We start from the raw sequence: 15,492 nt of genomic DNA on the forward strand, positions 1-15,492 counted from the left end.
ATCTGCTTAATAAGTAAGCATTTTGCACAAGGTACCCATCTTGCTGGAAGAGCCCCAGCCTCTGTCTAGGAGGACAATATCTGCTCCTGATGTGAACACACAGTTGACTTCAGTGGTATTAAAATTGCTTTCATGTACGCCTAAAAATGTTTGTCTGACTCTCTGGTACAAATGTTTTCTATAATGAAAACCTTCACATTTTTGTTTCATATGTACCATCCTTTTTAAAAGAAAGACGAAGCTAAAGAAATTAAAGAGAAAAATAAATTTTAAAAAGTTTGAGAAAAAATGTTTGCTGATGTTTATAAAATGGTTATTAAAGCAGTTAGTATCAAGAAAAATTGCTACTGTGTATATACCCATGCTACATGAATTTTTTTGTAAATGTATTGAATGAAGACTTTCAAAATCTGCATTTGAACCTGTTTCTGTATGACAATGAAGAATGATTTTGCTTAAAGCATGGCAACTGGTCATTTTTTCATGGTACCATTACAAAAAGAAAATTAGACAAACAAATACAGTGAAGTGATTGTAAAAAATGCGAGTTGGAAACATTTATTTTAAAGACTGCTTTTCTACATATGAAAAAAATATATATATACATTTAATCATGCATGCCTAAAGATGCCATAATGCTAAAATAAATGATAATGATATTAAAGAAGTGTTTTGTTTTTGTTGTTGTTTTTAAGATCAAAGTTATATGTTATTAGTAAACAATTTACACTGAACACCATTCAATGTACTAGCTTCATCAGTAGTTTCGTCACATCCTCTCTATATCTGTTCCACACGGAACTAACAAAAGCTTTAATGTTGCAGACACTTTGCATTTGTGACAGCTTTCTAGTTAGTGTCAAGTGACAGTCTTCTACAGATGAGTAGGAGTAATTGTCTTCAATTTACAATAGAGATAAGAAAGCTAAGGTCTTCAGTTCCCTGGCAGGGTCTCTGTAAGTGATCCATTGGATCACCATAGGCTTCAAAGTGATGCTACCTGAAGGTTACTTGGGGTCCCCATGCCTCCTCCACCCCTTCTGTCATGCCAACCTGTTCTGTTCTTCAGTCTTAGACCCAGAATTCAAAAATTGTGCCAGGATGGGCAGCTGGACCAAAATCCAGAGCTTAAAGGTTTTCACGTTCTTCCTACAAAAAGACTGCAGGATGTTGCTTGTGCTGGAGCTTGTGTTTCCTTTAGCAGTGCAGGTGTTACATGCAGTTGCTGAAAGAGGGCCAAGGTCACGCCAGGACCAAGCAGTATGAGTTTCTAAGTGAGCTTTCTCTCATGTTAGAGCTTGCTTTTTGCAATGATGCTATGCAGGAAATGGTTTAGCAAGTCCCTAGACAGAAAATCTCATGCTGGTACATTTAAACTGTTACCTGTTTATGCAAGATATTTTCCTTAAGGAATTAAAAGGCCACCTTAAGTCTCTAATAAAAACACAGCTTAGAAACAACATGTATCATTGTTTTGTTATCTATTGCTTCAATAACGTCCCTATTACATTTGCTAGTCTTTTCTGGGCCAAACTTTATTTGCAGTATAAAGGCTCATGGAGTGGCCCATCTGGCTCCTGGCTTGGAAGAGAACCTTATGTGCCAAAATGCACCTCTGAGACAAAGCACAGGAGATGTGTAATGGGGCTCAAGCTAGAAATGTCAAAACATTTTGCATATCCTCATATTTGTGGCATCAATCACAAAAAAAAATCTGGAACTCCTGCAGTCTTAAAAATATTTTAACATTATATCATGTAACTATTTATGAGTTCTGCCTTATTCTTTGCTCACAAGCAAGAAATTTCATCTAGCCACCTCAAGCCTCTGCATTCAAGCCTGTTGATTTCTGAGTGAAGAGACATTTTGAAGAAAGATATGCTCAGAAATTTGAAAAAGCAGGTGAAAACTGCCGTGTTTTGGATGTCAGTATTTTTTGGGGTGTAGGTTAGTTGTCACAACAGAACAAGACATGCTGATATAAAGGAAAATATAAGTAGTTGGAGTGATGGTGTTCTTTAGGTTAACATGAGCAAATCTTAGTGCCAAAATCTCTCACGAATCTACCATCCAGAAATCCACAAAGAAGTTCTATTGCAGCCAAGAATCTGAACCTTGGCGAGTTTACTGGACTGAATTTAAGCTTGGAGTTCATCACATGTATTGGTGTTCCCTACCTGACTCATGTCATGACACAGAGAAGAATTAGTTAAGGAAAGTGCATGTATGAGCAGTGGGAATGTACCCTCACTGTTGACTTAAATTAATCGTACTAAAGGCAAAAGCTTATACTATGTACCTGACCCTGAGCAATGTTAGCTGAGAAGAGAAAAATAATTGTTCAAATGAGAAAAAGTCCCTGTGCTCTTAGCATTTACAGGAAAGAAAGGGTAGAGAAAAAAAAAAAAAAAGGATAAGAATTACTATCTTATATCTAATACCAGCTTAGCCAGCGTGGTTAGTGTTAATGAACCTTGTGTGAGGGGCCCAAAGGTTGCCACATATGGACTGTGCTCCTTTCTTACAAGAGTGACAAGCAGGAAATTTCTATTACTGCTCCAGCTAGGTCTGTAATGACTCCTCTGCCTTTTCTCCTGCTGTAGGTAATAGCTTACCCATGCAATTCCCTTATTTTGTCTTCACAAAGTTGAGTATAAATTATTTCAACCTCTTTGTGGGGGGCATTTGAAACAAAAGTTATTTTTAGGGAGAAATAAACTCTTTCATGTAAGACGCAGGAGTTGTTGCTCCTCAGGCAGCTGAGAGAAAATGAAAGGCACTTCAAGTCTTTTTAAAAGCAGGGTTCTGATGTTTAGCTTGAGATCAAAGAGAGAACAGAGAAAGGAGGGGAAGCTGAGTTTCTACTAAGCTACCAGTATATACAGCCTCATATATACATCCTTTGAAGGATTTGCCATTACGTTTCTGATCTTTGAACTCTTATTTTATGAAGGTGAGTTGAATTTTTTTTTCAGTTGTCTTATTGTAAAACTAATGACTATGCCTTAGATGGTTCAAGCAGATTGTACTATCCTGAAACAGAAGAGCACAGTGGCTGGAACTTGATTATTGCCATCACACTTCTGTTTGTGGGAAAAATGCCAGAGAATATTTAAAAGATTAACAGTGTAAAATAACATTTACCATTAAAAACAAAACAAAACAAAACAAAAAAAAAAACAAAAAAATCAGTATTTTGATGTCATACTATAATTCTTTAAGGTCAGTTCTGTTACCTTAGTATATTTATTTTGTATGCAGTAAGCCCATTTATTTTCTTTTCAAGTTGTTTTATTTTTTGAAGGTGATACATTTCAAAACCAAAATCACTTAGGACTTATAGCCTTGCTATGGAAAAATAAAAGATATATTTCCAATACTATGTGGGATGCCACACATTTGAGGTTCTGACAGGAATATAATCAGCAAAAATAAACAGGAATTTCTTTTAATAGTTTCATGTGGTAGTAAAAACATTTGTTAATACAAATCTTTTCCTCTGTAGATCTTTAAGATCTTTACTAAGATGGGGAATAAATGTAATTCCCATTACTTACAGCTTGCGAAATTGATACAACAGAGAGAAGAGCTGCCTTGCTCGAGGGAAAAGAGTTGGTTGAAGTAAGAAGAGTGGAAGCATTCTTGCAACAGTGGTTTGAGTGCTTATAAATATTGATGTGATACTGCCTTACATTGTGATGCTTTCTGAGCAACGCAAATTCATATGAGATTCTTGTTATGTTACTGTGTGGTTTTGTCAATAGAGAATGATAGTTTTTAATACAAAAAACAATGCACTTGCAAACATATGGTAGAACCCCTGGAGAGGTTCTGATTTGGATCAAATGAGCTGAGTGATAGAGTCAGAGATGATAACATGAGGAATTTGTTTTTGCTCAGTATGTTGAGATCTGTTTGTTTCTTCCTGGGACAAAGACTGAGTGGTTGTTCCCTTACAGCCTACCCTGTTTCTTTGTTGCAGGCCTATATCCCCATTGCAGGAATGGCATTACAGCAAACTATTCAACCTACAGACAAATGAAGTTCTTCAAGTAGGTTTTGTTGTCACTGTCACTCAAGAAGCCTCACTGAGGGAAGGTGCAAGGCTGCAACAGAAGGCAGAAAATTTGGCTGTAGGATCAGCACTGATTGTAGCACAAGCAGATTGCTGAGCAAAAGCAGAGAACATAATTTATGTTTCTGGGAAACACAGACGGTCAGTTCAACTGATGCAGCTTTCTGTAGGATCTCCTGGTGCTTTCTTGGCATGCATTAAGTGGGAAAAGAAGAGAGGGAAGCTTTGTGAATCTTTAGAAAATCACCCACTAAGCTCTCCTCCTTATCAAATATCCCTTCTTTGTGGGGAACTCATCCCTGGGAGGAAGCCTGGGCTGTGGAACCCTGTGGGAACATCCCTATGATTTCTGGATATATCAGGAGTGTGACTGGAAACACTGTGGCTTATATAGGTGTGTTCTTCAAAGGTTTCACAACACTTAGACTATTTTAGCTATTGAATCACCTTAACACAGAAGAGAGCAAGCAGTTAAAAGGCACAGCCACTGGAAACTGAACAAATTATCATACATTTACTGGATGACATTGCAGATACACACTGGAGTAAAATAGAGGTCAGTACTGATATAGGTGGATGAGCTGTGGGAAAAGGAAAATTCCGTCTTCGTGTCATCCATACTCCCAAAGCTCCTGCCTATTATTGCAATAGTCTGGGACCTGGCCTACTTAGCAGGCTGACACAGCTCTGCCAAACAAAATGAAGCCTACACACTACCCATTTCTCTTCCATCTCGTTTCTACTGCACTGTAGGTCCCAGTGCTCCTGAACTGCCAAATGAGACCATCACCTCAGTAAATCTGTCGTGGGCCTCTTCTGAATAAAGGGCTACAGATGTGCCACCTTTGGTCCCTAACAGCTCAGAATAACAAAACCAATAATCCCTAGAATCCCTCACTTCCTTCTCCTATTCCCCTCCAGTGCTCCCAGACACTACTGTGACTCCCAGGGCTGCCAGGTCTCCTTCTGATACCTGTGTCAGGAAGAGCCTATACAAGACCATCGCTCTAACAAGAGGTGGAAGAACCTTTTGGGCAGACAGAATACTCCCTAAGTCTGCGCAGCTGCCTTGGGTGATGAGAATGACAGGCTTTGTATCCTCCTTGTGGGTTTTATTTTATTTTGATTTTCCCTCAGTTTTCACCTTTGAGCTCTTCCACTTGGTGAACTGAGATGAAGTATCTCAAGGTGAACATACTGGATCCTCCTTATCACAGCCACCACTTTCTCTAACCACTTGCCCAAGAACTACTCCGAAGAAGCATAGCTCCCAAACTTGCCTCAGTTATAAAACAAACAAAAAAAACCTACCCTAAGCCCTGACGGCATTGGTCTCTGTCTTCTCTATCCCACCAGCTACTCTGCACTTATGTTTTTTAAAAATCCTGGGAAAAATCCAGCTTTTAGTAGTTACCTGCCTCTCTCACCTCATTCTTATTGCTAACCCTAAAGCAGATATGAGTGAGATGATAATCAAATCCCATGGGTAATTCTGGAGGCTTTGTGGTAAGCTGCTAAGACAACTTGTCATGAACTAGGCATAACTAGGGCTGAGTGGAAGAGAGGGAGATTTAAGTTTCTGAGAAGTGGGAGCTAATCATAACAGACCAGGCATGGGTATGACACCTAGGTTGTTAGGGATTGCATATTGTACCTGTGTGATGGGATGCCCCAGCTGTAAATGTACTTATAGATTTGGATGCCAAAAATGCAACAGGCATCTAGGGATGAGATGTTGGTCAGGGGTTAGTGGAGAGAAACTACACATAGACTCTTAGATCTAAAACATCCCTAGACATCTGAATAACGGTAAATGAATCTCACTGACTGGACATTTTATGCTAAGCAAATTAAACAATTCAAAGTCTTTGTTATATTGCCAGAACAAAGTTACATCCTGAAGCAGGGAAGGATCTGGCCACAATGGGGAGAAGGAAATAAGGGAGGCCAAAACTGGTCCAAAAAATAAAATAACTTGTTCATCCTGATAAATACCATCTTGGCTCATCGAATAGAAGACCTAAGGGAGGAAGATCAGAAAAAGAAGTCAGAGTTTGCATTTTTGACTTTTAATAATAATTTTGATTACATAAAAAGGAGAGGCAGGCTTTATGGGTTCCGTGAAAGCAGCAATCTCTCTATCTTAAGAAAAATATGTTGTATGGCTTTTCTACTTTCAAATCCAATTTGATCTTTCAAATTCACTTTTATGCCAAAGTTTTTTCATGACCACCAAAACAAAGGAGACAGTAAATATTTGTCTTCTTCAGACAGTTCAAAACAGATGAGTATGCACATAATAAAGAGCACAAGTATAAGCAGTAAGCAATTTTGGAAATATATAGAGAGGAAAATTCTCATTTGTTCATACCAATGACCTGGAAATATATTAGACATAGACAAAATCACCAATTGCTTGTGGCAAGAAATATCATGAGGTCTGTAGCAGAGCCCTGCAAAGTCTAGCTTGTTACTCTTGCAAGTGCCATTATCAATAGAAATAGCGATGTAGTCACTGCTGCTGAAGGATCTATAGTGGTGTCAAGTTTTTAACTCCCCCAATGTTTTATGCTTCAGGATACAATCATTCAAGGTGGTTACCTAGTTTAAGTGCATGGATTTGCCATAAAGGATGGCTGTATGGATCAAATCAATCTTCAGCCCCAATCTCTTACCTTGAATAATTCAGCAAATTTTGTTTTTACATCTGTTTTTCACCTGCAAAATGAAACAAGACATACCTATCTAAGAAGTTATAATCAGCAAAATAATGTCAAATATCATCAGGTACTCAGACATCACAGTAAGAATTATTCTGACTATATCAGATGTCACATAGCCCTTCATATCCCCCTCAGACCATTGGTTTCACTAGAAAGAAACTGCTGTGACTATTCTGCAGAGAAAAAGCAGGATTTCCCTTAGGAAGTCCACACTGAAATATGCAGAAGGAATGTATGACCAAATTGCTTGCTTTGTTATACATGTATAAGATTCATGCAGAATTTGCAAGTAAGGCTATTTAGCTGTCTGCGTATAAATAAAGAAATGGTTACAATCTGAAGGTCCTTTTTTTGACTATAATTCTCCTGGTACATAGCATGCAATTAAGTTTCTAGACGACTATATGTTTCTAATCTGTACACAAAATTTGGATTGAGTTAAAACAAAGAAGACTCTCCCTGCTATTCACACATTCACAAACTGCTGACATATTGAAAGATTAAAGGCTTTATTAAGTACAAGAAACATAAAACAGTTAGAGTGAATGACCACAACAATGTCCTTCTCTGCATTTTTCCAAGTATGGCTAAGAAAAAATACTGGACATGTTGCTAGAAAATCCAGTGCTACTTCAACAGCAGTGCAGCTTCCAAACCAAAATATAATATATATCCAATGTATTTTACTATTTTTAAATACTTCTCCAAATCCAATCTCAGATTCTTCCAGTGGCAATGTTTTTGATTTAAGCTCTTTCAGAAATTTTGGGTTCACACTTTCCTGTACTTATAGCTATGGATTTGAAGATTATTTTGTGTGATTGAATCCTGTGTGTACAGGATTTAAAAACAAGTGCCAGTGGATGTAAAGCAGCTGACTAGCAGGAAGAATACGCTATTTATTTATTCATTCATTCATTTTACTTCACTGAATTCATATATATTTGTCTCTCTGACCTGGTTTGGCAAAGACTGTATACAATAGGTGTGAGAAACATTGTAATGCAAACTACACTCAGAACGAGCGTCTATTTCCAAAGAGGAGTGTGTATAATTGCAGATAACCATCATCATCAAGTAATTTTCCTTAGTTAATATCTCTTTATTATAAATCCAACCAGAATGAATGTGACATGATCCTATGTGTACAAATATCCGTTATTATTAGACCAGCACTGTTCCAGAGAGCTTTTTCTAGATGTTAACTCTTCTCTGAGAAGCACAGCAAAGACTGCATTTACTCCTGACATAATTCTCATACAATTTTTAATTACAGTAGTTCTGTTTTCTCTCTGTCTTCCACCTTGTTCGCCTTTTGGAGGTCGGTCCCTCAGCATTCCAGGTGTGCAGGTATTAACATGGTTGGGTCAAGGCTTCTTGTAATAACATCCACTTAAAATGATAATTAGGGATGGACAAGCTGACTCTTACTTTGCTCTGATGATCTCAGTTCCATGAGACATCCCCACAAAAGGTCTAATTTCTCTGTCTATATCACAGAAAACCTGGGCTAAAAGCTACAGCTAAAATGAGAGTTCAAACAGCTTCAGTAAAATGCCCGAAATGTCCTCTTCTTTCCACAGTTTATTTTCTATTACTTTTCCCACTTGCTATTTACACTAACAGAGAGCTACGTCCTTGTGAACTTAACCTGAAAACTTTCCTTTACCAGCTTTAGATGTTACTGAGGAAATTGAAGGTTAATTTGGGGATTTTTCTTGGCTTGCTCCATTGCTCACCTTACTTTCAGTCCCTTTTCAGCCAAAGCTTATTAAACTCAGAACTGAATTTATTCATATAATCATCTCTGCTCTCAGGAAAATAAAGTGGGCTTTAGTCTAGCACTCAAGTTTGTTCAGAAGATAAATGCAAGTGTTTTTTTTTTTTTTTTTCCGTTTTTGAAAGAAGACACAACATCAAAGAGCAAAGCAAACAAACCTGCAGCTTCTTAGTTTTCTTTTTTTCAAAAGAACAGTGCAATTCAGATGGCGTTTAGGTTTCCCCCCTTTCCCATATTGAAAGTATCAGTTTGGGTTTTAATTGTTGATTTCTTTGTGGTAACTGTAACATATCAGATGAAGGCTTTGAAGGAAGAAGTCTAACGTCATCTTTGCAACTCAAATACTGAACACTTGATCAAAAGCTCTTCCTTCTTGTCACTTAATCTGATTAAAGCTCATTTAAAAGGTGTGTGCAAAAAATGAGAATTTAGCTTTTAGGCCAGATACCTGCACTGAATGGTCAAAAATATTTTATAGTGTCTGTAGGTAGCACAAATTTTACATGTCTGTGCTGTAGATACTTGGTGCATAAAAAACAGATCCAATCCTTGAATCATGTTCTTGTATTCTTATTTCTTTTGTTTGTGTTTTCCAGAAAAAAGACTTACTGACTAGTTTTTGCACTTTAGCACATCCTTAGCTGAAGAACCTTTGGACATCACCTCTGCTTTGGTGGTCTGCTGCTTCAGATGCTGTCTCATAAAATTTATCTCCTGGACAAAAAAAAAAAATATATTAAAAGCAAATCTCGCAGTTTCAGGACATACAGATAAACTAATGATTTTTTTCTTCCATGTGCCTATCTGTTGAGGGACTTTTCTTCTAGATACATTGAAAAATAAAATGGATAATTTATCTCAGTCCTTGAAAATCTGCCTTGGGATTCTGAGTGCTGCAATCACAAGTGCACAGGGGCATCATTCTGGAGGCCAGGGTGGAGGACCAGAAGGCTCACTGCATATGTGAGTGAATCGGCAGCTCAGTGCGGGAGACTTGACTCTGTCTTACTGCTGTTTAGGGAGGGTGGGTGCCACAGCCCATACAGTGGGGGAATGGAAGAGGAGCAGGCAACCAAGACAGGCACTGCAGCATCTGGCTTAACAACTAGCTTTTAGCTTTGATCCATGTATTTACTCAGCATGCTTCGCAGTCCTGCAGCACAAGACAGAGATGAATCCAGGCCTGTGGAAATCACACTGAACTACCCTTTCTCCAGACATGGAAATCACATTCTCTTCCTCCTCTTCCTCCCACCCTCTTCAGAGAACAAGTGGAAGGATTCAGTCCCTTCTTTCTACCTATGGTTACAGTGACTGTTGGTGAGGCGGCAGAGATGGATAACCCCATTAAAACATTTTTGTTTCTCAGAGCACGTTGATAAATTTTTCTCTGCTCATACATTATTAAAACTGTGAGACCAGATTCTCAGTGGGGGCAAAGTGATGCAACTTTGGAAATCAATTATGTTATAGGGATTTAAACAACAGAGAATTTCATCCCTCTGCCTCCTGCATCTTAGTTACTAGTATGGTTGCTTTACTCCAAATGCAATTGTGTATGCATTTCCTAAGAATCATGGCTTACAGAAAATGAGAAGTGCTAGGAAGTATTGCCATATAGAAAAATAAGAGAAGAAAAACAGAAGAGAAAAAAAAAATCCCCCAGCAACAATCTCTCAGTGTTTTAGTTTTCCAGAGTAATGATATATAATTTTAACTTCTTTAAAAACAAATCATGGTAATGGAGACTCTTATTTGTATTTATTTTATTTTATTTTATTTTATTTAATAAAATGTTTAAATATTTATTGCAAATAAAGACATTTATATATCACATTCTGCAGCAGCCCTTCACTAACCAATAGTTTCTTGCATGTCATTTGTTACTGTAGAATTACCACTGCCACCATTTGCTAACTGAGGGGCATCATAAACATCAAAATTTAACACTGTTACATTTTCTGCCTCTCAAATGGAATTTGTGGTATGTTCCCAAATTCTATTACTGCATGCATTTCCCTGGCTCGAAGAGGGGAGAGGGGGAAAGGGGAGGAAGAAGAAGAAAAAGGGAGAGGGGAAAAAATATAAGCAATGTTTTTATTAAACCTTTCTTTTAGCTTTACACAAGCTTTTTTCTTTTTTTTTTTTTCTTTTTGTAGACTGCATGTATTTTTAATGATTTTTCTGTTGCTTCTAGAAAGAAGAGAGGCTGAGAGAGAAGGAAAGAGAGAGCACTCAAATAGAATAATTCAATTTTCTACTTTGTGAAGAGAAAAATCTGTCTCTGGGCTACATCTGAAAAAATAATAAAAAATGATGTTTTCCCTTTGTAGCTTCTAATACATTTTATTTTAAGAAAAAAGCCCTTTTTAATCTCTGCTTCCTTTTTGGAAAATGAAGTCATGTGCTTTGCAAAATCACAGTACAGGTGATGCACTTACTTGAATTTATAAGGAAACAGGAGTATTTTACACTGGAACAGAAGATAGCTTACAAGAAGAACACCCCTCTGAAAAAGCGAAGTCACAGAGCCAGTATACTTTGCCTTCTTTAGCGTCACATAGAGGAAGTAGTGATGAAGGAAAAAGGAGCTGAGAAAATAATGTGTCTTTCTCCTAGAAGATGTAAGTAGATGGCTTAGTAACCATATTTGCTTAATGAAAATTTTGGTAAATTATTTGGTGCTATCGACTTTTGCAATCGTTTTCTGTGTCTGCCAAAGGTAACATTTTACACAGAGAAGATGGGCTTTTTATCCCCAAGTATATTCAGGTATTAGCTTTTGGTGGGAGTTTGGAGCTGAGGGAACAGTACAAACTACTACTCAAGGTGAAACCATTGCTCTCCAGGCCAAGTTCAGGAAGGAAAGTCTTGACACTGGTGGTTGCAGAAATCTTGTGTTGCCTATGAGATGAGATAAGAAGCCTACTACTGCCATTGTGAAAGTGTATGGAAGGGAAGCAGTTGCTGCACCCATTGAAAGGCTCCAGGTGGTATTTCTTCTAACACAGGAACTGCATCCAAAGTGATGGAAATTTGACATCCTGAGGGACAGAACAACTTAGGCAATTTTCACAAATTTAATGAACCTTACGTCTCACACTTACAGGACTAAAGGAAATGTATGTACACTTTTAATAATATAGAAACATAGGATGGGGAAAAAATTTCCAGGCTACTCCTCTGCGTTGCTTAGACTTGGGAGGAACAGGAAGATGTGACACAACAAAGCATAGGATCATGTCTGTTCCACCTATGCAGTTTTACATACCCTTTAGGCTAATGTGAGGGGAGAACTGGCTCAATGCACTCGTTTGGAAAATTGGAGCAGGAAATGTATTCCAGCATCTACCTATGTTCATATTTGGCTTTTGCAACAGAAAGTATAACTATGTTATACGTGCATCTACAAGTCTTTGTACTGGTGTCCATCAAAACAGTGATGGCTCACACCGTGGAAGACTGGTGGCTGAGAGGAGAATCACATGCAAATCAAGGAGATCATTATTAAATAGCAAAGTAAAAAGAGGTCTGAACTTGATAGAACACTTTATATTTCATAACTTGCTTGATACAGCTCAACATTGTTCCTATTACTACGTTGTTCCTATTGCAAGTAATTCCTTATACTGAAGTAGTGTGGGTAAAACTCAGTGTCTGAACCATGATTTAGTAGCAGAGCTGTGGTTTCACTGCGTACAATTATCTCTTTGCTTTAATGGTTGTTTGGGTTGAACATCATTTTTTGCTTAGGGGAGATTGAGAGCTGAGCACTCACAGATACCAGCAGGATTCAATTTGGATGTAAAACCAGATCTGTGCCTGAATTTTGGTATATTTATCCACTACTTACTGTTACAGGGAAAAACCTGCTCAGCTCATGTAGTTCAAATCAAATCAGGTTTGAAACAGTTTATATATCTTTTAAAAGCATGTGATTAACTCAAGAACAGTGAACTATATATTTGGGATCAATATCAGCAGTGTCTATCATCAGATAAACATGCAGGAGACCTTGCCTTAACTTACCACACCATCTTTTCCATGCCTATGAGGTGTTCTTATCCAGCTCATGATGGCTTCTGATGATGCTGAAAGGGTTTTGATGAAGGGACTCACTGACATCATAGCAGCCCATGTTTTGAAATGCTGTAGCAGAGAACATGTCCAGGACTAGCTCTGTGTTATGACTCCTGCTGAGGAATGAAAACTCCCTGGCTCCTAACAACTGTGTTTTAGAGAAGGTGAATTGTGATTATTGATACTTGAAATAGCTATTAATTTTCACTACTGATGAAGACCACTTTGAAACTGCAGCCAGCCCCACGTTAATGCTAATAGAAGATACAAATGAAGAGGAGTATTTTAATAGGAACACTCAAGGACTGATGCTTTTAGCTGTCATTAGAGCTGATAGAAGTTGTTCACATGAATCCATGTATACTGAGAAGTGAAGTAGACCTCACATATAAGGAACTCAAGCTGTTCTATTTAAAGCAAAGTTGAATGGTTTACTGAGAAACGGATAACCTGTAGCAGGATGGCAATTATGGCAATCTTTTTCCAGCTGCAGACTCTCTACTTTTCAAAATATCTACCATTTGCCACTGTTTGCAAAGAACATCTAAAGTGTTTTTGTTGTTGTTGTTTTTTGCTGTTGTTGTTTTTTAAAGGCACTCTGATTTATGTCAGCCTGTCTTTTCAGCCAGGAAACAATATGTTTTGTGCTGAACTGCTGCTGTCAAATCTACCTGGTGTCTTAAATACAGGAGGAATTCCTGCAGCACTGTAAACTTGTGTGGTGTTTGGTTGTTACTTTAAGGTATGCTTCATGAGTTCATAAGTTAAAACTAAACTGAAAGGTCTAAAAGGTTCTGTGAGTATTTCTTGGGGGTTAACATAGAGACCCATACTTTTAATGAAGTCTTACCCAAAGGAGTAAAGGCTCATTTTAAATTCTGATTTCCGTAACAACAACAACAAAAAATCCTTTCTGTTGGAGGAATTTAAACAGGTTTTAGAATGGAAATCTACAAATCTACTGCTGACCTAAGGTTCTCCTCTCATTTCCTTCTCAAGTTGTTTAATGAAATTAACAAAGCTGTCAGAGAGGGGGAACTGAGCTCCAAGATTATTATCTGAATTGATGGGGATTACCCATTGTTTCTTGTTCAATTGAGTATTCTCACTTTACCCAAGGCTAATATTCTTCTAAAAGATCTGCTGTTTTGTGAAAGAGAAAAAATCCACCCAGAGAGAAATTCAGAGTGGTTAAACTGGACTCCAGCTCTGAATTGTCATTTTGAGAGCAACTCTCTCTTCTCTGATGTCTGCAGATGGATCTCAGGGAGAGGTAGCAGCCTCACAAGGCAAAAGTTAACTTATAGAAATATCCACCTCTGTGTCTTACTGGCTCTCTAAAGGGCTGCAGAGCAATGCTGTCCAAAGGAGTGACTTTTATAACTGTTTTTGGCTAAAGGAGTCAGATTTTCTTTAAATATTTAGAATTTGTTATGGTGGCCCATGTTGGTTTTGCCATTAAAATTATTTCAATGTACTTAATAAACCCAGTTTACTGTATGTTAGGGAGTACTTCTCAGGAAGAGCATGGCTTCTATACTCTACCAGGTAAACATTTTTTTGTTTGTTTGCTTGCTTTATTATTTTGGGTAGATATTAATACACTGCTTCTGTGCAGTCTTAATGATTTAGCTCTATGTGCATTAGGAAACATTGGGCTAAGCACAGGAGAATGTGATAAAAATCATAGCTAGCCTACAAGTAATACCATTGGGAAGTATGCAGTATACAAATATATTAAATGGCAGTGCCTGTTTCATTGGGCTTGTGTCCTGAAAGACAAGGTGTAATAAGAAAATGATTTGGGGAGAGCCCACATCTGATATAACAGCTCGAACCCACCAAAATCAATGGTAACCCATGAGGCCCTCAAGAGACTGAATGTCACACTGAATACATCACAAATTTTGTTTCCTTCAAGAACTTCTATTCTGAATACTCTTTCAGCTGTAGCACTAAAACCACTCTTGTTAGATAGCTAGGAGTAATCTCCTTTCGATGGACTATGCCCTTTTATCTCTTTTAATTTTACTAGATGAGTCTGCCCTGTTTAATACTATTGACCATGAACAAAAAACCTTTTAATTATGATTCAGGCAATATTTTCTTCTTTCTGACACTGCATATCCTTTTAGGTTCCATTTATTTTTAATTAGGATGCTGGCATTTTCCAGTCTCCCAGCCAAATGAGTGCTTAGCAGTATGAATAAATAGTGGCATGTACATAGGAATATTTTGCCTTCTGCTGAGCAAGGGGAAGAAGAAGACTTAGTGTAACCTTTATAATTTTACAAAGGATGGATCAGGACACTTCAATAATGCTCAAAAGAGCAGTGAAGGAAAGACCTACACAATGCCCAAATCAGATTTCTACTTCTGTTTCAGGATGCCTGGAAAGACGCTACATGATAGCTCATCAGTTTTAATTTGCTGTCTGTTGGACCACATTAGTCTGAGGCACTTCTAACTTGTTCAGAAAAGAAGTCTGAGTGTATTCAGTCAGTAAATGGAGGATAATAGGTTGGATAGTTTTATGATGGTAGGATAATATATATCTGGTAGGATAATAGATGGCGGATAGCACTCATTATTAGCTTAGTTCTGTTCCATTCAAACCAGTGAAAAAGTGTTATGGCTTTTCACTGCTGAATAAAGGGTTAAGTCAATGGTAAGTGAATTTTCAAAATCCTTAGTGTGTAAAGTAAAATCATTTGTTTCTTGTATTCAGTCTGTTTCATCTGATTATTCATACCTGCCTTTGGCAACAGGGTATAGCGGAGCTAGCCAGACCAAAAGTAAAACACCTTCCAGGTTAAGCAGTCAGTTTTAGTGAT

The 15,492-nt window shown here is 37.7% G+C and overlaps 1 protein-coding gene across 2 annotated transcripts in view; it reads right to left on the reverse strand.

Moving 5' to 3' along the window:
* Window positions 1–537: 537 nt before the first annotated feature.
* LOC310893718 (uncharacterized protein) overlaps window positions 538–15,492 on the reverse strand; it is a 59,716-nt gene continuing 44,761 nt past the window's right edge. For both annotated transcript variants that reach the window (XR_014579240.1, XM_083823055.1), the window contains one exon: window positions 538–9,292. Coding sequence is in view for 1 of the 2 variants with exons in the window: in XM_083823055.1 (XP_083679181.1) it covers window positions 9,191–9,292 (102 nt within the window). In the remaining variant the exon portion in view is untranslated. The remainder of the gene's footprint in view (window positions 9,293–15,492) is intronic.

The sequence above is a fragment of the Anser anser genome (genome assembly GCF_964211835.1).
Source record: "Anser anser genome assembly, chromosome: 2".
In the NCBI taxonomy this organism is placed as follows: Eukaryota; Metazoa; Chordata; class Aves; order Anseriformes; family Anatidae; genus Anser; species Anser anser.